The sequence below is a fragment of the Andrena cerasifolii genome, chromosome 3, assembly GCF_050908995.1.
Source record: "Andrena cerasifolii isolate SP2316 chromosome 3, iyAndCera1_principal, whole genome shotgun sequence".
Classification (NCBI taxonomy): Eukaryota; Metazoa; Arthropoda; class Insecta; order Hymenoptera; family Andrenidae; genus Andrena; species Andrena cerasifolii.
This window is the reverse complement of record NC_135120.1, coordinates 4,994,791-5,020,733: the sequence shown is the minus strand read 5'-3', so window position 1 is coordinate 5,020,733 and position 25,943 is coordinate 4,994,791. Positions and strand designations below refer to the sequence as shown.

At 37.1% G+C, this 25,943-nt stretch overlaps 1 protein-coding gene across 4 annotated transcripts; it reads left to right on the top strand.

Annotated features, from left to right (window-relative positions):
* LOC143366973 (anillin) lies at positions 1 to 25,659 on the top strand. Of its 4 annotated transcripts, none has more exons than XM_076808492.1 (19): positions 1 to 522; positions 1,031 to 1,157; positions 3,953 to 4,147; positions 4,439 to 4,611; positions 5,345 to 5,542; positions 5,716 to 6,253; positions 10,158 to 10,453; positions 11,351 to 11,453; positions 13,623 to 13,861; positions 13,969 to 14,076; positions 17,285 to 17,487; positions 17,997 to 18,129; positions 18,205 to 18,457; positions 19,181 to 19,345; positions 19,427 to 19,683; positions 22,439 to 22,609; positions 22,681 to 22,903; positions 24,211 to 24,355; positions 24,432 to 25,659. In XM_076808492.1, the coding sequence occupies exons 1-19, from the start codon at positions 505 to 507 to the stop codon at positions 24,541 to 24,543; spliced, it is 3,657 nt and encodes a 1,218-aa protein (XP_076664607.1). In that variant the 5' UTR covers positions 1 to 504; the 3' UTR covers positions 24,544 to 25,659. The 4 variants fall into 4 exon arrangements, with proteins under 4 accessions (XP_076664607.1, XP_076664609.1, XP_076664608.1 ...); XM_076808494.1 differs by having other exon boundaries at positions 3 to 522; positions 5,773 to 6,253; XM_076808493.1 differs by having other exon boundaries at positions 32 to 522; positions 10,170 to 10,453.
* Positions 25,660 to 25,943: the final 284 nt, after the last annotated feature.

The following is a 25,943-nucleotide window of genomic DNA, read 5'->3' as shown; positions in this document are numbered from 1 at the left end:
TGCCCCACTCCGAACGTGGGCTTCATTGACGTTGTAGCTGCGTACTTGCTCCAATCCCACGAAGAGCTCCGGTTGGGCCTTGATGCGACGCTTCATCTATCATGTTTAAATTTGCGAAAGTTATTCCGTGTACTTACGTACCGCGTCTCTTTTCTCACATGAAAGTGCTCACTGGTGTTTCGACGAGTGTTCGGTGTAACGCATGAATTTTGTAGTGCTCGTCGTACGATTAAGTAGGTATCATCAAGGAGAAAGGTTCTGAAATAAGAGCTGTCACTTTCGGTTTTTCGCACGCGTTTCATTACCATGGCGGTTGCGTTTAAATTCAACGGTTGGAAGTAACTCCATTGCGTGCAATGTAAAAGGAGCGCCCAGATTGTTTTGACGATCTGTCAACGCTGATATTCATTAATAAAGCGGGCAAAATTTATTCCGTCGGTACGAGTATTTCGGGAATTAGTCAGAGCGTCGGTTTGGATTAGGACAGTACCGTTCACCTGGACAATGGACCCTTTCACTCAGGTAAGGCCCATTTATCCGATTATAATCCGCAAATGCAGTGATACTTAAGCAGTTGCTGTTTACAGTGTTCACGAACGTTATCATCAGCGTTCTCTAAAATATCGATTATTTTTTGTACATGTTTCATTTTCGCATAAATATAGGTTCGTTTAATTGTAGTATTTTTTCAAGCAGGATTTTAAAAATATTTTTTGCATCAAGTTTCATGCTTTTAATAAAGCAACAAATAATAAAGTAATATCAAATTTGTTAACTGCGTAGAGTATTATTGATTAACTAATATTCTGCCTGTCATTTAAGAAGGAACCTGCCGACCGACGAGTTTAGACCGGTTCTGCGCAGGTTGCCGCTCATTGGTGCCGGGAGAAGCCACTATTGGCTGTACCCCCCACCAACGCCTTTTCGGAGCCAATGAGCTCATTCTACATGCGCGAAATGGGTTCCTTCTTAAATGACAGGGAGAATACTCTATCAATATTTTGGAGTAATAATAATTTGATTTAAACAGCGGATGTTAGAGCGAGCTAGAGCAAGACGAGAAAAGTTAGATACACAATTATCGAATGCAGGTCACGATATTAAAAGAAGGCGTAGTCCACTGAAGGATGCAAACACTATTTTAGCGCAAGCCACAGGTAAACAATTTATTATTAATATTTTTTTTCATTTCATAAGTAGCGATAGCAATCACTGGATGTTTAATCGAAGAGCATGTAATATACATAAATGATAACACTAATTTACAAATTCTAAAAAATTACTTTTGATTGAGACTCTATTATGAAATTCTTATGTAAGGTGGTCCCCTAAACTCAAAAATCGACATGAGACAAAATCCTATGGATACGTTTTCGAGATATTCCCCGATGAAAATTTTGGTAATTTTTTAAGAAGACGACCCAACATTTTTGGCCATATTTCGCATTAGAGTTAACCGATTTGATCATGACGACTCTTAAAATAAAGATAATTGAATTGCATACAATTGTTTCCCACAGTGTCTTCCAAACCGACCAATAGTTTAGGCGGAATCGAGCAAAACTTAAGAAAAATCTAATGTTTTGGGCCTGAAATTGATAGCCTGGGAGATATAGAAATTATGATGTAACACCCAGTTTCTTATTTTCTACGTAGAGTGCGCACCTTTACGAAGAAAACAAGCCCAATCTGAGCAAAATCCATGCACAAATAAGGAAGTTATGGGCGATAGGAGCGGGAGTGCCTATTTTCAACTTTTTCCCTATTTTTGTATTTCTTACTGTTTCTTGGCGAATTACGTATTTGTCTTCAATGAAAACAAATTTAAATGTATCTTATTTTGTTTTATTTTATTTTTGAAAAGCAATTTTGGCTCTTTCTGTTTCTTTTGCCTGCATTGAGACCCGCACAAATCATTGATTCATCCCAGAATCCTTGGTAGTGTCTCTCAATACTTTTCATCTGCTGATGAAAGCTCTGGCCATGTTCATCGCTTGCAACACCAAGATTTGACGGGATGGAATCCAAATGCGAGTGGAGGAAATGGATCTTCAAAGACATCTTAACGCCTATATTGAGAGAATAAAGAAGACAAAAGCATGTTACAGCAGAAGATCGATACAAATGATATTATTACAAACAGCACTACATAGCGATTTTCTTATAGTTCTTGAGCAAATCATTGATGATTTCCACAAAGTCTGGACTTTTATTGTTGCCAAGAAAGCCAGGGACGACCAATCGAAACGAATTGAATGCGGCAGCTTCATTTCGCGATAAATGCAATTCAAATTGCTCACTTCCCAGAAACTTTTTGATCTGCAGCCCATCGAAAACGACTTCCTTGATCTTGGCGTCGGAAAGTTTCAGGAAAGTGGTGTTCAAATATATGAATACATCACCTGTTTGTAATAATTTCATTTGTATCGATCATCTGCTGTAACATGCTTTTTACTTCTTCATTCTCTCAATATTGGCGTTAAGATGTCTTCGAAGATCCATTTCCTCCACTCGCATTTGGTTTCCTTCCCACCAAATCTTGGTGTTGCAAGCGATGAACATGGTGAGAGATTTCATCAGCAGATGAAAAGTATTGAGAGACGCTACCAAGGATTCTGGGATGAGTCAATGATGTGTGCAGGTCTCAATGCGGGCAAAAGAAACAGAAAGAGCCAAAATTGCTTTTCAAAAATAAAATAAAAAAATAAGATACATTTAAATTTGTTTTCATTGAAGACAAATACGTAATTCGCCAAGAAACAGTAAGAAATGCAAAAATAGGGAAAAAGTTGAAAATAGGCACTCCCGCTCCTATCGCCCATAACTTCCTTATTTGTGCATGGATTTTGCTCAGATTGGGCTTGTTTTCTGCGTAAAGGTGCGCACTCTACGTAGAAAATAAGAAACTGGGCGTCACATGATAATTTCTATGTCTTCCAGGCTATCGATTTCAATTTCGGGCCCAAAACATTACATTTTTCTTAAGTTTCGCTCGATTCCGCCTAAACTAAGGTCAATGTCCCTATTTCTAATCATGTAAGACTTCTGCTATCGTAAAAAACAGATTTTTATTATTTATTTATGCAACAATCGATAAAAAAAACTTATTAGACGTAATATTTTACCTCCCCTTTACACACAAAATAAACAAGAAGTATTTTTAAAAACATTTTAACCTAATAATAGTCGATTTAATATAAAATATAAAATGTCCCTATTTCTGCTCAGCGAAAATGAAAATGCTCGCATTTCTGCTCACGAGCTTGACCCAGTTTCTGCTTAAATATCCACGTGCGATTTATCTTCCAATTGAAAAGTCTATAATTATATTTTAGATAACACAATTAAACAAAATTATTTAAAGTTTTAAAATGTCTTTTATTTACAAAAATATAAAATATTTATAACAAAATCTGTAACGAAAATAATTTTCAAATTGCCAAAAAAATACTGTCATCTATTGAGTAGCTGGCCGTAGCATTTTGTTCAGAAATACTGAACTAATTTAAAATAATTTTTTGTACAACTAATATATTATTTAACTTTTTACATTAAATGAAAAATCTGCGTACTGAGCAGAAATCGGGATGTGATTAGAAATAGGGACATTGACCTTATTGGTCGGATTGGAAAAGACTGTGGGAAAGAGTTGTATGCAATTTACTTATCTTTTATTTAAGAGTCGTCGCGATCAAATCGGTCAACACTAACGCGAGATATGGCCAAAAACGTCGAGTCGTCTTAAAAAATTACTAAAATATTTATCGGGCGATATCTCGAAAACGTATCCATAGGATTTCGTCTCATGTCGATTTTCGAGTTTAGGGGACCACCTTACATAAGAATTTCATAGCGGAGTCTACATCAAGAAATGACTGTAAACTAGTGTAATTATATAATATCGACAGAATGGAATACATCATTTAAATTATATTTTTCCTTAAATTTAAAGTTATTAAGAGTAAAACTCCAACAAAGTCTCCTGCTAAAATACCAACAGAAAGCACATCTCCATTAAAATCCACAAGAACGTCTGTGTCCAATAGCGTTGTCAGTGGAAAGAATGAACAGACAAATAAGGAAAATGGAGAGATTGTGCTTTACAATGTGAGGTCAAAGTTACAAAGGCTTGGCAAACTATATTCGGGTAAGTTATATCGCATAGTACACCCACACAGATCGCTTCAAACTGGTTTCTCACACTACCCAGCTTTGATATACGTATGCCTTGCTCTGTGTAAGTTACATGAAAATGGCAAACACAGCACTTTTGCAAGAATAGTTCCGACATAGTTTGTGGTGTTATTAATTTAACTAACTTTACTCCATTAGTATTTGTTTACGTCATAAATAATTATACATCATAATTACCGCTAACATTTCTCAGTTGTTATCGCCGTTCGAGAATCATAAAATGCATAAATAATTGTTTTTATAGATAATAGTAGCCAGGAGTTAAGTTCACCTATTCATAGAACTGAAGAAAGATTCAATGCAGAGGAAGACTTTGCTGAACAGAAGCCATACAAAAGAGGGGCTAGACTCGATAGATTAGCAGCTCTTGCTTCGACGATTAATAATTGGGAAGATGATCTTTCACATCCAGCTTTGGTAAATCTATACTATTATATAAAGAGAGAGCCAGAGTTAGGAGCTATGGGGCCGCAGTGATGGAGGGGGAAACACCTACAGGAGCGGTGGTAATGTGTGCGCGAACTGACGCCAGCGCCAAGTCAGCCGAGTGGCGCCAACGGGTAGCTAACCACGGCCAACCAGCGTCGACAATCTAGTTCCCGGCGACGCTGGTTGGCCGTGGTTAGCTTCGCGTTGGCGCCACTTAACTGGTTTGGCGCTAGCGTCAGTTCGCGCACACATTACCACCGCTCCTGTAGGTGTTTCCCCCTCCATCACTGCAGCCCCATCGCTCCTAACTGTGGAGAGAGCCGATTTTTGTTTGCGCAAAACTCAAGACCTATTGAACCGATCTTCCTCGAATTTTAACACGATATTCCTGGATACTCTAGGACGGACATAGGCTATGTAGCATGTTTAAAAAACGCGTTATTAACATGGAACGAAGAAGCGCCTGGTATGTGTTACGCTGGAGGGAAAATAAATCTCCCAAAGAAGAGAATGTTATCTTTTCCGAAATATTATGAAGAAATTAATCTTTTTTTTTTCAAAATACTTAATTTCCTTACAAGATATTAATTCTAATAAACATGAATCAGTCACGCTAATATCTCGGGCGAAGCCGAGATGGGGGATGCTAGTTGCTTATACGTGTATTTCAAAGAATCTTTAGACTTCAGGAAACTCAGTAGCATGTCACGTGCTTTTCCAGGTCAAACCAGTAGAGAGTAAAGCAGGCAAAATACAGGCCAAATTAAACGAGCAAGTTAAAAATGCATCGGAACCGCAGCCAAGCACAAGCGGATATAATAAAGGGAATAAACACAGTGCAGGAGCAGTTAGCCCGCGAAAGGAGCAAGCATGTTCTACGAGGCAAATAAAATGGGATAAGGCTACATTGGAAACATTGGTAAGTGTTTTTATGACTTATAGAATATTATTCACCTGCTATGTGACTAAAGCTTTTAAAAGTTTTTCTGTGAAACATAAGTATTAGAACTTCTTATCTATCACTTTAATGAGCGTGAAAGAGGAAGTATATTACACGTGATTGGATTTGTTCGGTGAAAACACTATTTACAGGAGGCTCAAGGCTTTAGTCGTACAAAAAGCAATAGCCGCCTTGTATATGATTATAAGGCTTGTTCTCAGGGAAAAGATGCGGATTCTACGAGCTTATCCCCTAAACACCTACAACACAGACAAGGAACTACCACAACACTTCACGAAGATAAAAATATGAAAAAGGCAAAAGACTCGCCAAAGAATGTTAATAATAAAAATTGCACCACTCCGGAGAAAGCATTAAGAAATGTAACGCCTGGCACAAACGGTTCTCGAGTGCCATCTAGATTTGGCTTTAATGGTTCTCCTAAAAATTCAGCTCAATCTAGTCCAGGTTCGGTGCTGAGTAAAGCTTCGCTATTTGAACCGAAAAATTCTGAAACGAAAGTGAAAGATCCTGCTCAGATGACACTCTCCGAGAGGATGGCACTTTTTGAGAAAAATAAAGGGGAAGCTCCTTTATTGCCAAAAGCGCCGCTTACCATGTCTATACCACCAAATAAGTTACAAGAGAAGGATAAAGTTAATTCGTCACCTGGACATGCAAGCAATGGAGGTACTTTTAAAATATAAATTAATTTTCAGGCAATATAAATGATCGTAGTTAACCGCTTCGTTCCCTCGGACGTGTTATGTCACGACGCCGCATAGTGTGCGATTTTGGACCAAAATCGCTAGACAGCGCAAATCTTGACCGATTTCAATAATTTTTTTTTAAAGTACTCGTAAAGGGCTCAGCAATAACGGAGGGTTGCAGTAAATTCTGTATTTTGTAGTCTAATCTATAAAAAATTAATTTAGCATAATATGACATAAAAACGTAAACTTTGGAAATTGAGGATATTAAAAATGAATAATAAATTTTTTGTAAATTTAATATTAGCTATAAAATAAAAAATTTAATTCAAATTTACAAAATTTATGTTTTAAATAAACTGTAAGTGTAGCTAATTTAAATCTAATACTTTTAAATTATATTTATTTTTATTAGTTTTGATTTTATTTCTAATATATATATATATATATATATATATATATTAATTTTTTTTTAGGAATTGTAATTAAAATAGAATTTGATGTGGCAACTAATTTTATAATAATTTGTTAATATGAATTATATGTGCCCCATGTCGAGTTGGACCTAAATTTATAAATAAGTATAATCTTGATTTCAAAAAAGGTTCAGCAAGGACAGCCAAAGAAAAACATTTAAAGAAATTAAGGAAGCAAAGTATACAAAATTCTTTAAAATGTAACCTTTCATTACACGTAGATATTGTTAAGCAAGGTTTTGGAACAACCAACACTGGTAATGTTGCTCGTTCCTTTTTTGCCCAAGCCAAAGCCGTTGCGAAATATGCTGGTTTAGATGAACATTTGATCGAAAGATTGTATAATATTTTGCAAGTTTTAACTTGTGATAGAATGATCGATTGTAGTAAATTTAAAACATATTGCTTCGATACTGCAGATATTTGTGTGGAATTGTATGAATGGTATAAAATGCCACCATCCCTTCATAAAGTTCTTATTCATGGAAGCGACATTATTAAATCATTTGATTTACTGTTTGGCTGGCTATCAGAAGAGTCACAAGAAGGAAATAATACAATTTTTCGTAAAGCACGAGCTAAACATAGCAGAATGTGCAACAGGCAAATGAGTAACAAAGATATTTTACATTATCTCTTGATCTCATCAGATCCCTTAATTAGCTCTCTCAGACTGAAAGAAGATAAAACAGTTAAGCCCTTAACGGTTGATGCTGAAGAAATGTTATTATAAAATAAGCCACAATGCATGTAACATTTCAATGCATCTAACATGGCACATATAATTCATATTAACAAATTATTATAAAATTAGTTGCCACATCAAATTCTATTTTAATTACAATTCCTAAATTTTTTTTTAAAAAAATAAAAAATATATATATATTAGAAATAAAATCAAAACTATTAAAAATAAAATATATTTTAAAAGTATTAGATTTAAATCAGCTACACTTATAGTTTATTTAAAACATAAATTTTGTAAATTTGAATTAAATTTTGTAAATTTGAATTACATTTTGTAAATTTGAATTAAATCTTGTAAATTTGAATTAAATTTTGTAAATTTGAATTAAATTTTGTAAATTTGAATTAAATTTTTTATTTTATAGCTAATATTAAATTTACAAAAAATTCATTTTTAATATCCTCAATTTCCAAAGTTTACGTTTTTATGTCATGTTATGCTAAATAATATTTTGTACAGATTAGACTAAAAAATACAGGATTTACTGCACCCCTCCGTTATTGCTGAGCCCTTTACAAGTATTTTTAAAAAAAAAATTATTGAAATCGGTCAAGGTTTGCGCTGTCTAGCGATTTTTGTCCAAAATCGCACACTGTGCGCCGATACTTTGGTATAAAGTCACAGACGAGTTATCACGCGACGCAATACCGTTCGTGTAGAGCTGTTCGAGTACTCGAATAACCGAGCCGAGTCGAGTGCTCGAAAGAACCGAGCGGCTCAAACGAAGCGAGTAGCTCGAATAAAGCGAGCGGCTTGAGACAATCGAGTGGCTCGAACGATCCGAGCAGTTTGAATCTGTTTCGGAAATATTAAAATCTCCGAGCTGCCCCACTGCAATGCAGTGGCTGCATTGAATATGAATGCTTAGAATATTGTAAGCTGTATTAACCCTTTCGCTACTATGGATGACTATATTCGTTCAATGCAAAGCGTTTACATTTCATAATATTAAGCATGCAATGCAAATTTTCGTAGGATAGTTACAAACAAAAAATATTTATGCTAAAAAAATGGTCATTGCAAATGCAATTTTGTGAACAAAATTATTTTATTTACATTCGAATATTGAGTTTCATATAAAAACGAGTACGAGTATAGTTTCCGACAGAGGGAACTGTAGCGAAAGGGATAAGAAAAGGCGTACAGTAATAAGTTCATAATTTGTTTAAACAATTTGTTTAACAAATATTGTAAAAAAGTTTTAGAATAAACATATTTGTAATATTTGTATATTTCAAAACATGTCATTTTGCAATCATTTGTTTAAACAAATTGTTTAGTGGACAAAACATCGTATTCATAACATCGATGTATCATGACGTGCTACGCCATTTTCACCGCCAAATTCGTTTTCAGCAAGCAAAAATTCATCGGTAACGATACATTTCATTAAGGTTCAAAAACCTTGTCGGACAGTGTAATCATTATATCTATTCCATTAGAAAAACATACGATAACATATCCGAAATATTTATCATACTCGTTATAACGAACTATTCAATAATATCGACCTGCACGAAAGATGTACATTGCACATACATTGTATGTACGGATGTGCTCGGTTCGTTCGAGCCACTAGATTGTTTCAAGCCGTTCGAAACACGTTCGAACTGCTCGGTTCTTTCGAGCCGCTCGCTTTATTCGAGCCGCTCGCTTAATTCCAGCCGCTCGCTTTATTCGAGCCGCTCGCTTAATTGGAGCCGCTCGCTTAATTCGAGCCGCTCGCTTTATTCGAGCCGCTCGCTTTATTCGAGCCGCTCGCTTTATTCGAGCCGCTCGTTTAATTCGAGCCGCTGGCTCAATTCAAGCCGCTCGCTTTATTCGAGCCGCTCGCTTTATTCGAGCCGCTCGCTTAATTCGAGCCGCTCTCCTTATTCGAGCCGCTCGCCTTATTCGAGCCGCTCGCTTTATTCGAGCCGCTCGTTTAATTCGAGCCGCTCGCTTAAGTCGAGCCGCTCGCTTAAGTCGAGCCGCTCGCTTAATTCGAGCCGCTCGCTTTATTCGAGGCGCTCGCTTTATTCGAGCCGCTCGTTTAATTCGAGCCGCCCGCTCGCTTTAATCGAGCCGCTCGCTCGCTTTAATCGAGCCGCTCGCTCGCTTTAATCGAGCCGCTCGCTTAATTCGAGCCACTCGCTTAATTCGAGCCGCTCGCATCATTCGAGCCGCTCGCTTAATTCGAGCCGCTCGCTTTATTCGAGCCGCTCGGTTCTTTCGAGCGCTCGGATCAGATCGGAAACCGAGCTTCGGCTTGAATCGAATTTCGAGCTACTCGAATAGTTTTCTCTGTTTTTGCTCCGCGGTCACTTAGCTTGATTCTACATATGTTGAATTATATCACACAGAATAATAATAAACTCCAGTTGTCCTGAAAACAATATGTTTTTCTTTTCCTATACCGTTTCCGAAATTAACACTCTTTCGAATTAAAGCATTTAGTCTAATAACGAAGCACGCAAGATATGTCGTCTGTGACATCGCACGAAAGGTATCGTATCGCGCGTTTACTCGTCTCTGGCATCGCACGAACGTTATCGCGTCGCGTGGATAACTCGTCTGTGACTTTATACCAACAGTATAGGCGTCGCGACATAACATGTCCGAGGGAACGAAGCGGTCTTCTTCGGTTAATACTAAAAGTTTAATGTGCTTTTTATCTAAAGATTCTATTCTAGGAAAAGATCGGGCCAAAATTGATATTCCAAATAATGCTGTTAATGCTCAACGAGAGAAGTTTGAACAAGGTTTAGGTGCGCAAGAATTGGAAAATAATATTCTGCGCACCACTTATTTGGAACGGCAGCGCGAGTTGGATATGCTGCGGTCTCGTTTTAATAGGAACAAAGAAATGGCACAAGCTGCTGCTGGTTCCTGTATCAGAACAAGCGAAAGTAGCGAGGGAAAATCAAATTCGCCCAAAAATTCTCCGATTTGCCCAGTGAAACCAACGCCTGCACCTGTGAGCAACGCTTTATTTTACATTTTATTTATTAAGCATAATGTTGCTTTAACCCTAGTTCGGCTGACGAATTTTGAAGCGCATTTAAGGTCGTCGTCCACTAGGCCGAAGCGCGGCGAAGCGAAGCGCCGCGACTACTCATCGCTCATATGACAGAATAGCAGCAACCACGCATCGCCCATATGACAGAAGAGCGGCGACGAACATTGCGCTTTGGTCGCCGCGTTTCGCTTCGGCGTAATGGGCGACGGCCTTTAGGCTCCCGCAGTCACCCCGGTGACTAATTTTATACGTACATCTGCACGAATAACGTATGTAAGCAATGCTAATAATTACAAGTGGCATTGCTCAGAACACGTTTCGTCATGTCTATGCACTGGACTAAGGTCGAAGTCAGATATATTGGCCGGTGAATTCGTTTTCGCGAGCAGCAAACGAGGAGAAATCAACCACCACCACCTGACGATCGTGGATTCGTCAGTTGGAGTTGCGTGGCTCTCGCAGGGTATGATGGGGTAACGGGAACGCTGCTCGGCTGCGCCTGAACCTAGCCGTTTGGCTGTTATTTATTCTTAGCGTAATAGTAATAAAAAAAATTTGCGTACATTCTTATTTTGTATACATTTTCTAAAAGTCACCCGGGTGACTGCGTTAGCCGAAATGAGAATAAAACATTTCAACAGGTAAAAGTAAGGTGAAGAAATAACTAAGAATCATTACTGCATGTTTTTTCTACTAAAAAAATCATTCGTTTGAGATGTCATGGAAGTTCAGAAAAAAAGTAGTTAGAAGCAATCTTTTTTCCGTGGTACAGTTCAAATAGTCACCCGGGTCCCTCGTCAGCCGAACTAGGGTTAAGATAATGGATGTAAATGGAGTACATTATTCTCATTGCAGGATCATACTGTTCCTCCCCCTCCACCGCCACTTCCGCAGCCACATGTTTCTGGCGAGAGACAAACTTCAAATCCAAGCAAGAGTTCGCCTGTCAAACGACAAGGTATTTATTATATATTTCGTATCGTCTAGAAAGGGTATGGCCGGTTAAAATGGTGAAATGTGCCCCTGAACCGATTTCAACTCGTGATGAGTCATTCAAAAGCTTATAAAAAATAACCATTTGTGCCAAGTTTCAACTTCATATCTCAACCCAGGGGGTAGTAAAGGGTAAAAATAGAAAATCAAGTTTTTGTCGATTTTCTCCTATACTGGCGGATGAAAAATTTTGAAAAAAATCAGAGGGATTTCTGTTACCAGGACACATATTAAGGAATCGTTTCAGATTTTTAAATTGAAAAACCAAGCTGTGAAAAATAAAAAACGCCCAAAAATGCTGAAAAATGACGGTTGTGTATCGAAGCAGTCAGTACTATAGTTGTATTTTTACTGTAAGTCCGTATCATTGTTACTATTGTCATGAATTTTTTTCAGGTTTTTAAAGACGGTGCGCCGCAGTTAAAAAAATTTAAAAACGATTTTTTTGCCGTTTTTTCCGTGTCAGAGAAACTTACAGGCGAACATTTGTACGTACTTTATGGAATAAGTCATTTATGCGATCTTCAATGTCTTCACATACAGCAAAACAGCGTAGGAATCAAACGAACTAGATTAGAGTCTAAAATGTCTACTATATTTTAAACGGTAAAATGCAGCGGTAAAGTGTCGTACTGTTGAACCGCTGCGAATTTTTTAAACGTAGGTTGGAGCCTCGGAATTTCTAGTCCCACACATTTTTTTTCACATTAATTATGTATTTTTTTCGAATTCTAGCTATATGACAATGATCAATATTTATATACAAATGTTTTTAAAACATTGTTTGAACGTTTTTAAAACATTTGTATATAAATATTGATTTTAAAACGTTTTTAAAACATTTGTATATAAATATCGATCATTGTCATATAGCTAAAATTCGAAAAAATACATAATTAATGTGAAAAAAAATATGACCCTGTGGAACTTAGAACTTGCGAGGCTCGAACCTACGTTCAAAAAATTCGCAGTGGTTCAGCAGACCGACACTTTTTTTTTTGAAAATGTTTATTGGTATAAAGGTAATCGGTTACATATATTGATGGCTCCCAAAAACAAACATAAAACAAGCCAAACCATAGTGAAGGAATTTGGCTGATTGCTCGGACGCCACGAGACTTCCAGCCAAACATTATTGGTGATATTATGATGGTAAATAAAAGCGATATGGTGTGATGGTATCGGTGAAGTATTATACGGTCTTTGTCATTTCGGTTTTGAGCTGAGTCCGACACTTTACCGCTGCGCCATCGACGCCGTTGAAAATATGGTAGACATTTTAGACTCTAATCAGGGGCGGATTTGTGATTTGGGGGGGGGGGGCAAATCCAAAATTTTCTTCAGAAGGGGGGGGGGTATAGGTCTGAGAAATAAACCAGGTACCTTTCCCGATAATATTTTCCTGCTAAATGAAAAAGTTTTTTTTTGTATGAATTTATCATATTTTCTCTCATATTGCTAAGTTAAAATAAGTATTTTGCAAATTAAAATAAGTATTTTTCCCTTGTGGGTGCCCCCCCCCTGAATCCGCCACTGACTCTAATGTCACAGCACGTTTAGTTCGTTTGATTCTTAAAGACTTATTCCATAAAGTATGTACAAATGTTCGACATGTAAGTTACTCTGACACGGAAAAAACGGCGAAAAAATGGGTTTTTAATTTTTTTAACTGCGGCGCATCATCTTTAAAAATCCGAAAAAATCACGACAATAGTAACAATGATACGGACTTACAGTAAAAATACAACTATAGTACTAAGACTGCTTCGATACATAACCGTCATTTTTCAGCATTTTTGGGCGTTTTTTATTTTTCACAGCTTGGTTTTTCAATTTAAAAATCTGAAACCATTCCCTAATATGTGTCCTGGTAACAGAAATCCCTCTGATTTTTTTCAAAATCTTTAATCCGCCAGTATAGGAGAAAAATCGGCAAAAACATGATTTTCTATTTTTACCCTTTACTACCCCCCGGGTTGAGATATAAAGTTGAAACTTGGCACAAATGGTTATTTATTTATACGCTTTCGAATGACTGATCGCGAGCTGAAATCGGTTCAGAGGCACATTTGACCATCTTAACCGGCTATACACTTACGTTAATAGAAAGTTTGTTATGTTTTGTATTTTAAAGTTGTAGGTAGTCCTCCAAAAACACAGCAAATAAAAGCAGCAGGCGACATTAAGCGCATTCGTGTCGCTCCGCCTAAGCCTGGACATATCTATCCGAATCTTTCCGAAATTGAGAACACAACGGGGACAGAGACAGAAACAGATACAGAGTACACTGTTAACAGCACGGAAGCAGAAACGGCTACTCTCGATGAGAAAACTGATACAGAGACAGGAACGGAAGCCGAATACTATGTTGAAGTAAGGCGATTCTGTAAAAAATAAGTGCAGTGGATAAACACTACGTAAATTAATTCTATATTCTTTTTTATGATGTTTTACAATTCTATGTATTAACTTTTATGTAGGATGATGTAACTGAGGTCGACAGCGACGAAGAAAGTGAAGAAGTAAACACCAGCCTTGGCAGAAGTATTTTACGCGCAGTAAATGAGCAAACACTTTTAAATAAGAAGGTACATTAAAATGCTTCGAAACAATACTTATAATAATCACCGCTGTCAATAGCCATCTTTACACGGCCGCTCCAAACCTTCCGGCTTGGAGCGCGCTCCTGGAGCGTGATGTTCAAAGCGCAACACTCTAAACGCGCGCGCCAGATCCGCAGGTTTGGAGCGTCCGCTTGAAATTTGCAAGATTTCGCGCAGAGCGTGGCATGTCCGCCGCACAGTGGCACAGTGACACTTTTTGCTCGAATTATTCTACAGGTCGTAATTTATCAGAAAACTTGACGATTTTTTTTTTAAATTCTTCGCAATTATATTCTCTATCGATCTGTCCGGCCGAAATTTTAAATTTCGTTGCTGATTTTTGTATATTTAGCGAATTATACAGCACTTTTCGAAGATCAGTATCTGTGGGATTTTTTTCTGCTGATTCCGAATTTAAAGTCAGATTTTCGAAATTGAAAGTGGTGAATCCAATATGCCGAATATAGTTGACTTTTCTGACTCAATATTGATGAGCAGCATTTTTAATGTTTGATATTTTTAAACACGTACATAAACAAAATATCAGAGATTTGCTTCCAGAAGCACAAATCCTGCTCTTCAAACAAGATTGCACATAATAAAATCGGATTTCTAAAGGCAACTGGGATAAAACGTTAAGTGAATCGGGCCTTCTAAAAATATCATACATTAACAACTGGAGTGTTCGTACACAATAGCTCGTACTATTCCACGTCGAAACGAAAAGGTGAAAAATTTAGTTTCACCGATTCTCTTCAAAATTACAGCATTTGTTGATAACCTTGCAAAAACATAGTACACTGAATTACAACGGCCTATGTCAAATAGTTTTCGAAATATTTAATGTTAAAGTTTCGAAAATTGAAACAAAATCGACTGACGCGTCATCACTTAAACTGTAATATCTCGATCATTTTTAAAGATAATGCCACCGTCTTGGGTTCATTTTAAAGCTGGAGGAATGCTTTCTCAAACCGTATATAGAATATTTTGTTTATTGTTAATAAACTTAACAGAAATCGGTGTCAAAGTTTCAAATCGCGATTTGACGTTGTTCCCACCCACGGTCCGGCTTGCAAAAAATACTATTCGATTCGTTAAGTCTTCAACTAATAAATGCCTTTTCAAAAAGGTGGAGAGATTTTGGAAACAGTTAACAAAAAAATAAAACTTACGATAGTGTACACCGCTTGGAACTGCACGGATCCCATGGTCAGTCCGCACGCACGCGTTTTCAAAACAATAGCCTAGCGTAGGAAAGTATTTATATACGATGGGTTAAAACAAATTTTTCTTTCAGTGTTTTCGGTATTCTCAAGAAAAATAATAGGAATATCTGCTACCTACTATTGCTAATCTTTTATATGGTGAGCAGATATTCCTACTATTTAAATGGGTCGATACCGTGTACACAGACTTCCGGAAAGCCTTCGATACGGTGGACCACTGTATTTTGCAGCAGAAAGTAACCTTGATTGGGATCAGTGGGTCGTTTCTATCAAGGATCGGAAGCTATTTGGAAGGCCGTGTGCAGGTTATTAGGGTGCAGGACCAGCTGTCGACTCCGGTTAATGTGTCCTCGGGTGTCCCTCAGGGGTCGCATCTTGGTCCCCTTCTATTTCTTCTTTTAGTAAACGACCTCAAAAAGGTATTCCTGCACAGTAAATTTATTACGTATGCCGATGACCTAAAAATTTTCCGTACCATTAGTGGTGATCGGGACGCGGATCTGTTGCAGGATGATCTCTGTAGGTTCGAGCAGTGGTGTATCGCCAACAAGATTCAACTAAATACGGCGAAATGTGTGGTATTGAGGACCCATAAAGCTATCAGTGGCATTTTATCGACGTATAGTCTATGTGACACCCCATTAATTGAAGTGGTTGAAGTCTGAGACCTTCGTGTTACGTTTTCATCCGGGCTGGATTTCCGTAACCATTATCGGAATATTACTTGCAAGGCGATGAAAACCCTAGGGTTTATCGCCCGATTTGCCAAGCACTTCAGGCAGATCAAATCACTGAAGTTGTTATACGTTGTACTTGTTAGACCACAGGTAGAGTATGCGTCGGCAACTTGGAGCCCAAGGCATAAGCAATATGTTGGCTTAATTGAAAGGGTCCAGCATAAGTTTCTTAGGCTGGCCATGAGGGCAACTGGTAGCTCTATGCGGTTCTATGACCACGATTATAGTCCTGCCTTACTTAAGACAAGGCTCACTACCCTTAGCGACCGTCGGGTCTGTTCCGATCTACTGTCCCTATATAAAGTAGTCCATGGTCAGATAAACTGTCCGGAGCTAGTGGCTTTGATTCGTTTTCTTGCCACACAACGGTCACTGCGTCTGAGACCCCTTTTTGTTTCGACGGTTCCAGACTATAGGCACTATACTGCCGATCCCATAAACCGCGCTATGGAGGAGGGAAATCAGTCCCTTGCGAACATAGACCTGTTCTCAGTTTCGCTCGATTCGTTCCGGAAGCAACTGTTTAGGCTACTCCTAGCATACAGGGCCGGCGCGAGCATAGTTGGCGCCCTTATGCAAGAAAATTTTTGGCGCCCCAAATTTTTGCACCTGTTTCCTGTTTAATATGTTTCGCCTTTACGGAGTACAACAAGAAATAATTACGTTTACATTTTGTTTACGAGGGAGTTGGATTCCTTTATTATTAAACGTGCGATATAGTTTTTTAGCGCCCCCTTCGGCTGGCGCTCTTATGCGGCGCATAACTTGCATAATGGGTTCCACCGGCCCTGCTAGCATAGTATATTATTATATTACCATTGGTGCTGCGAACTTTGTTGTTGCATGCAGACTGTTTTATTTTATTTTATTTTATTCATTGTATTTATCTCTGTATACTTTGTATTCTAAAGGGTTTTTCCGTTAAAATAATAATAATAATATTTCGAAAACTATTTGACATAGGCCGTTGAAATACAGTATACTTTGTTTTTGCAAGGTTATCGACAAATGCTGTAATTTTGAATAGAATCGGTGAAACTAAATTTTTCACTTATTCGTTTTGACGTGGAATTGCTCGTACGCTCCAAAACTGTGAGAAAAACTGTCCGTCTAAAGCGGGCTAGTATCTACATATATTAACATTAATATAATAACAATGATGTTAAATACATGTACGTTTGTTATTCGTTGACTTGTTGTTATAATATTTTAACAATGCAATTGCAGAGATCAATTGATCCAGATCCGGATAGTACGACTTCTGATATTTCGGTATTGGACGAAATGGATGAATATTTAGACGAATGTCTTGCACTGCAAGAAGCACATTCTGCCAATGGCAATGCAGAAGAAGGACCAACTCCACCCAAGCTAAACAGAGGTGGGAAGAGTCCTTCAACCACATCAACGAGCTTTAAATATAACGAAGGGTAAGATACAAAGATAATAATGATAATATAGAATTCAGGGTTGACTAACTGGTGGCTGCGGGCCACCGGGGGCACCTCCGCCTTGCTGCTATACTGAATTCCATTTAAGAGTAGACTTGTTCCGCGCAACGATGACTTTGAGGAGGCTGTTGATTAGTAGGAAACCGACAGAGAAAGCGCTACGACCAATAGCATGCGCAGGCTGTAGTGTCAGCTGCGAAGACCGGTTCCAAATCGGTGGGGGCGTGGGTTTACTCTTATATGGAATGGTATGTACGCTGAACGATCCCCCTCCATACCTACCAGACTCTTGATGATCGCAGTCGAAAAGAGAAGGAAATAACAAGAAATCCACTGCGATCGTCAGTGTCTGGTAGGTATGGAGAGGGACCGTTCAGCGTAGCAGCAAAGCGGAGGAGCCCCCGGTGGCTCGCGAGCCACCAGTTAGTCAACCCAGATATAGATATACATTTAATGTGTAAATTAAAATTAAGTATTTTTTTTTTAAGTTCATCGTACCGTTCACCTGTAAAGAAAGTTTCGTCTGAGTCTCCTAACAAGAGTGAAGCTTACATTATAGATGGTGAAAATTGTGTGCCCTTAATGCACAGCGTCAGCTTTTACAGGCGGCAGCAATCACAAGTAAGTCAAGTGAATATTGCAGTTCTGTAGGATTCTGGATTTGAAATCTAAAACTATTGTATAATTTAATTCCAGACACCGAAAACACCAGTACGTATAATTTCGAGAACACAACAACCTTCAGATAATAATCCCGACATGGCGCAACTCGACGCTAAGAACGAAGCCATTTTGGTGCAAGAAAAAGTGAAGCGATTATTAGATGAAGTGTGCAAACAACAGACCATTATCGGTCAAGCTAGTCAAGCATTGAACCTGTGCAGTTCTACTGTAGAGTTCAATGATTCGAGGGAGCACGTTGAAGGCGAAAGATTACTACTCGTTGCCAGTAATTTTCATTTGTTATTATAAATGTGACTTCGTGAATTATATCGACGTGCGTTACGAAAAGTATCACGTTTCAATTTTCTTACGAAAAGTATTACGTTTCAATTTTCTTACAAGAAGTATCAGGTTTCAATTTTCTTACGAAAAGTAGCACGTTTCAATTTTCTTACGAAAAGTAGCACGTTTGCCTTCGTTCTCACGAAAACCATCACGTTTCGGTTTTTGCTGCGAAAGCTAGCACGTTAGAGCGGTTTGCAACGAAAAGTAGCATCTTCGGGTTTACCCCGCGTTCGCAATTCCCCTACTGTCCCTTACTTAAATTATGTAGATTAAAATTTTCATATGTGTTGTCTTTTGGAGATTAGGTGGAATTATTATTTATTAAACACTATTTTCAACAATTGAATTCTTTTAAACTGACCACGCGCTGAAACGAGATAGTTTCTGCAGTCTGCAATATAATCCAAAACGTGCTATTCTTCGTGGCTAAACCGGATAATATGTTAGTTTTCGCCGTAAATTCCCAAATGTGCTATTCTTCGTGGCGAAACAGTCAAATGTGTTAGTGTTTTTTTTCGTGGCAAACCGAAACTTGCTACTTTTCGTAAGAAAATTGAAACGTGCTACTTTTCGTAAGAAAATTGAAACGTGCTACTTTTCGTAACGCACGTCGATATCTCGTTTAAAAAAATATATATATATGTATATAAATTCTATATTATAGCTCATAGACGACAAGCTGCATTAAACGAAGTTCAACGGTTAAAAGTAGAAGGTACATTGAGGCCTGTTTCTCCTGGATCGCCGGAAGTACAAGAGAGCGGTTCTTTAACAGTTTCTGCGATTACATTACCTCTTAAACGAGAATACTTCCGAAATATCGGCACGAGTGAGTATGAGTTATATTTGAAAATAATACACAATTTAAATAAATAGAAATATTTTTCTTAATTTGATAAATGTATTGTAGATATTTGTCTACATTTTGTTTGTTTGATGCGACACTTGGAGGAAATAGTTGCTACTCCAGTGGTTGTAGCAGAGCCTGGTGACTCGTGCCTTCGGTTTCCATCAACGCTTAAATTGAATGATTTGTATAACGATTTTAAAATTACCATTGAAATATATTCACTACAGACGCAACCTGAAATCTTGCCGCATGCAATTAAATACCACATTAATCATGGTACTGGATGCAGTAGTAATATCAGCAATGGCAATAAAAAAGTAAGTATACGAGTTAAGTGCATACATCTGGGCAATGAAAATGAATCGATGCTTGGTTTTTATATTTTCTTAAAGTGCGAAGTCTTGAGAGTAAGGCTGTTCGAGTACTCGAATATTCGAGTAGCTTGAAGTTCGGACCGAGCCGAGCCGAGTACCCGTAAAAATCGAGTAGCTCGAAAATAAAAAATTAGAAATTGAAAAATTGATAATGCAAGGTTTACATATTCAAATGTTTGCAAGTACTTCACGATTCTTTCTAATTACGCTTAATTATATTTATTTAATTATTTATTTATTTATTTATGAGCGGGAAGGCCCTGTGTTAACAATGGCGCGACAGAAGTATAACCCACACGAAGAAGGCAAAAAAGTAAGAAATAAGGAAAAAAGTAAGAGGAAAAGAAAGATAACATAAAGAGAAGTGTATGAATAAGTTCATAAATACACAAAGAAAGTGAAAAAAAAATTGAATTTAGTACTTATTTTCAAAAGTTACAGAATATTTCTATTTACAGCTTACATTTTAATTATTCACATTACTTATTGAGAACCATTATTTACATTCCCGTAGATAAACGTAACCTAAAATATTAGAAACATTCGTATTGCCCGAAACGTTCAAGCTTCAAGGTACTCGATACAGTCGGTCTGCTCGAAAATTTCGATCTGCTCCAAGTATATTCGAGTCGCTCGAAAAAATTCAAGCTTCTCGATTCTTTCGAGCTACTCGGTTTTTTCGAGCCACTCGATTTGTACAGGTACTTGGCTCGGCTCGGCTAGCTTTTTCCGAGTACTCGAACAGCCTTACTTGAGAGCATGTTTCCAGAATTTTACATTGAAATCCTCATAATTAACGAAGTTATGGAATATGGATTGATTATGGATCATGATTGAATATGTTAATAGTCAAAAGTTGCCTTATAATTTCGAATTCTGTTATGCTCTCAAAATAGTCTCTTCTGATCTGCTATTGTATAAATACTTTCTCGGAATGCATTTGACCCGAAACCGATGATTAACGTAAAATAACATTTAAATGTCTCACTTTCAACATTTTTTTACGGAACTTATAATAATTGAAAAGTCGGATGCAACAAGGGGACTAGCGCTCGAAAATGAGAAAAATTATTGTCCAAACGCTAAGAAAGATTGGAAAATTAAATGTTGTTAAACTGAATTTTAAAAAATATAGTGTTGTAAAGCTCGTCACGACTGACATTTTTTCTATTTACAGTTTGTTTATGAAATCATTACTATTCGAGCTAAAAATTATAAACAAAAAATTGTTCATCTTCCAAAATCATTATTTCTTTAAACATAAATTGCGATAACTTGAGTAAATATTAACGGATCGTTATGAAACTTAAAACATAACTTCAGAAAACTCTAGCGAAGCCGTAAAATGTATACACAAAACCCTTATGTTAACAAATGTAATAATATTTAATTAAAAAGTAATACTGCACATAACGCATGTTTTTCAACGTTTGCCGTTAAAAAGTATCGAGGCAATTTTGAGGTACAAAAAACTTGTAGCGACAAAGTTTTTCCTTAATATACAAGGAAGATTTTCACCAATTTTCACACTGATTAATAAATAATTGTAGAAGATATGACCGGCCGCGTATAATGCGCTACTTAGCAGTCTTAGCACTCACGTTGACTGTTGGTGCCGCGCGGGATTTATATATATCGTCATATCCTCTACAATTATTTATTAATCAGTGTGAAAATTGGTGAAAATCTTCCTTGTATATTAAGGAAAAACTTTGTCGCTGCAAGTTTTTTGTACCTCAAAATTGCCTCGATACTTTTTAACGGCGAACGTTGAAAAACATGCGTTATGTGCAGTATTACTTTTTAATTAAATATTATTACATTTGTTAACATAAGGGTTTCGTGCATACATTTTACGGCTTCGCTACAGTTTTCTGAAGTTATGTTTTAAGTTTCATAACAATCCATTAATATTCACTCAAGTTATCGCAATTTATGTTTAAAGAAATAATGATTTTGGAAGATGAACAATTTTTTGTTTATAATTTTTAGCTGGAATAGTAGTGATTGGATAAACAAACTGTAAATAGAGAAAATGTCTGTCGTGACGAGCTTTACAACACTATATTTTTTAAAATTCAGTTTAACAACGTTTAATTTTCCAATCTTTCTTAGCATTTGGACAATAATTTTTCCCATTTTCGAGTGCTAGTCCCCTTATTGCATCCGACCCTTCAATTGCGGGTTTTTTTCGAAGAAACGTTTCTCAAGTCAATAGACACGATATTTAGCCGATTTATTTGAAATATAGGGACAAACCATCTGGAATTATGTACGCTCGAGTTTCTTTAGAAGTATTAACAATCACCTTTTTTATTTGGAAGTTGGTAAAATAATACGATTTATGTTGATTAGAACATTTAAATGTAACGACCTAACTACAGTATTATGCTATAAAAATTCATTTGATTTTCGTTCTGCGCTTGATTCATTTGAACAACATTATCAGCGGTAAAGAGTGTATCATCGATATTTGAAAAAATCTTTTCAGTATACGCGTTATTGAACGAACACAAATTTCATTAATGAAAGTAAATAATTTTCTAGACAAGAATTCCATAGTCAGCTCCGTTTTGCTCGATTCAGGTGTATGTTACCTCTTTTAAGATTTATTTCGATATGCAGCTATGTATAGCTTTATGTATCAATTGATTTTTGTTACACACATTATTTTACTGAGCACATAAACATCTTACAGGTAGTAAATAAAACTCCGAAAAAGTTTTTAAAACAAGAAAGTCGATTAGTAATGCCAAGTGTACAAAGCCCGGCAGGACCATCAGCTGTTAGATCTCCCGCGTTCCAGTTGTCTGGTTATGTCATTTTCAGTCTAAAAGAAGTACACCGACAACAATTTACATTAAATAAGGTAAACAAAATATATCCTCAACATGTGTATTTTAACAAACGTCATCGTTAATCTTTTGTCATTTTTTTCAGATACCGCCACAATCTCCGTTAGAGGGTCGATTACAAATGCGTGTGTCATGCGAGCTTTCAGTGTCGGTCGAACATAGGGGATTTCTCACAATGTTTGAAGATGTTTCTGGTTTTGGTGCTTGGCATCGTAGATGGTGTTTGCTTAAGGGTTCTACGTTGTCGTATTGGAAATATCCAGATGACGAACGGAAAAAGACTCCCATTGGAAGTTTAGATTTGCAAGGTGATTTATAATTGTCATAGTTGTTAACCGCTTGGTCTACCGTTTAAATTCCGACCGCCGGCACCAAATCAGCACCAGCGGTGAGCCACACGTCGAGACATTTCACGGTTCGGCTCAGCGTTCGAAGTTGTCAATCGCACACGTCTTAGCCCCGTTACGCAGTTGCAACAAAGGTGCCGGCAACTTGGCTAATGGGGCTTATGATGTGTAAATAAATGTGTATGCGGCCAGGAATAACTGAGATGAAAAGAAATCGGCGAAACGTTCAGTCGTCGTCGAGGATTGCTCGCGAGGCGTGCCCTTGACCTTTGGGTAAATGTTTAGATTAGGGGAGGATTCTCCGATTTCAATGACCACATATGTTGTCAAGGTCACTATTCTGAACAACATTTCCCTCTAAACTTTTCAGCGCTCGACTTTGGTTTACGAGATATTCACAAAAAACTTTACTTAACACTAGAACTGCCGACGGTATTAATATTGGTTGCGGCTAGGTAGGTGCGGGCGCGTAAAGCAAGGAGTCAATTCACTTTCCCGTCACCCACAGTTAACAATAGAATTACCGAATTTAACACATACTCACATTGGTTCGCTACCATGCTTTACGCGCCCCCGCCCTAATCTAGCCCAAACCAATACTAATACCGTCGGTTATAAAAGTGATTTCAATATATTATGCCGAAAGTTTTTTTATTAATATCTCTGAAACTAAAGCGAACCGCCAAGAAGTTTAGAGGGAAATGTTGACAATGTATGTCGAAGTTATTGAAATCGGTGAGGAGGTAGCTTTTCGACAGGTTTACCATTCTTGGGGTTACAATATTTATTTACGTATTTTATAAATATTTATCATATAACCAACAATTAGAGACATTAATTTACAAACAATACTAATACTGTCGGCTGTGAAACAGTCCTCTGTATAGGCCTATAGGCCATAGGCAGATTTCAGTGTACAATTATGCGAATATTTTTGCAAATATCTCGCAAACCAAAGCCGACCGCCGAAAAGTTTAGAGAGAAATATTGTTCAGAATTATGACCTTGACAACATATGTGAAGGTCATTGAAATCGGAGAATCCTCCCCTAATCTAAACATTTACCGACCTTTGTTGTTTACGTTTCGTCCGATCGACGTGTCACGAGTCTCACTCGTGATTTTCATCTTTGGCCCGATCGAGAGATCACGAGTCTCACTCGATGTTTTAGGCCAAGGGGTTAACTCAGATCTGACGTTATTTCTGTGGTTTTTTAAAAATATTTTTCATAACTAAAGGCACCATGTTTTCTATTTTTGCCTTTACAGGTATTTCAACAACTAATGTTGGATTAGTCTCCCGCGATATATGTGCGCGAACTCATACCTTCTTACTTGAAACGACAAGAACTGCTGAATCTGGAGACACTGAAAGTTTGATCATGATTAGAAACGGACATATGACAACCATTAGGTAAATATTACACTTCATTTCATTGGAGAAATTTAAAATTACGAAATTAAGCATGTTAATCATAATATATTTGCAGGCATCTTTTATCAGCTGACACAAAAGAGGACAGATTAGAATGGTGTTCAAAACTTAATAAGACGTTGAATTTAATACATGCTTGGGGTGGAACGTTAGCAATGTCCTCGTGAAATTAGTATACAAAAAGATGACAGATTATAGCGTATTAAAGTACGCTTGTTTGTTGATACTGTCAACTGTGCGTATATACTTAGTGTACGCAATATGTACTTGTGTATACCAAATAATGCAATTGAAATGTAATTTAACATAGTTCGTCCAATACAAGAAATGCATATACAAGAATGCATATTTTGAATATCACAAATTGCGAGAAAAAGATGTTTCTCTAAAATACAGCAATGTAAAGAATGTCGTTAGGAACTAAAATCGACGATTTTTTGCGTTCTGAATATAATACAATTTTAATCGTATATACACACAGAGTAAAAATCAATCAAATTTTCAAATCCAGTCGAGAAAAACTGCGTTCGGTAAGAAATAATAGATTTTTTAAATTTAAAAGAAATATATTTTCTTATAGTCTGATTTTCGAGAGTTGAGACCTGAGGCGGGTCCCTCGGACGGAGGGGCAATCCTTAGCGTACCATTGGATCCCTCCTTAATCACGCTCCGTCCGAGGGACCCGCGTCAGGTCCCAACTCTCGAAAATCAGACTATAGTTATGTGAATCATAAATTGCTTTTTGTCATAGCTAGTTCACAGATGAATTTTATATAATTTACTATTATAATATGCTACTGACAAAAGAACCTGAAAACGCTGGAACAAAATCTATTCGATTATTTGTAATTCTCTCTGCGAAAAATGATCTTGTAATGAATTCAATAATGTTTGTTTTCAATATGAATTATTGTAGGTATGAAAATATTTTGGAATATTTTATGAATTACTATAACTATAATGATTCAAAAATTCGTGCATTTATCACAATGCATTACCCTGGTTGTGTAGCTGCATTGTTAGGTTACTGAGTACGTTGTATTGTAAATACAAAAATAATATCAATGCATCAGAAGTTACTAATGAATTGATGGGTATATGTATATACATATACGTATACATAAGTTATAGTACTATACCTGTAAAAGATAGCATTACCTACTTTAAAATAATGAAATTCTATAGTCATAAGAATTTTATATTTTTTTTCTATATTAAAACTTTGTTTTATATTATCGACGACCAATATTCTAAATAAAGCAGGAACAAACTTATTCAGTGAATTTTGTATGTGTATTTATGATCATCAGAAATTCTATTAGTTATTTCAAGAAAGTTCGTGCAGTATTTATAGTTTGGAAGTGGCACTAATATAGTAGTAGTAGTAGTATTTATTATTAATTCCAGCCTCTGCGGTCACGAAATGGACTTGGTTTACAAAACTTCTTACCTACACTCATTCCTCCATTCCAACTGCTCCCCTTTCCCCTCCCCGCGCTCTCCTCTCCCGTTTTTCCCTCTCCACACCCACCAACCATCTTACCACCTCCTCCTTTACGTTGCTCGC

What these genes read in the sequence shown, in the direction of transcription:
- LOC143366973 (XM_076808492.1), top strand. An exon ending in AAACACTTTTAAATAAGAAG is followed by an intron (nt 14,077 to 17,284) that starts GTACATTAAAAT and finishes ATGCAATTGCAG; the next exon opens with AGATCAATTGATCCAGATCC. An exon ending in AACAATTTACATTAAATAAG is followed by an intron (nt 22,610 to 22,680) that starts GTAAACAAAATA and finishes CATTTTTTTCAG; the next exon opens with ATACCGCCACAATCTCCGTT.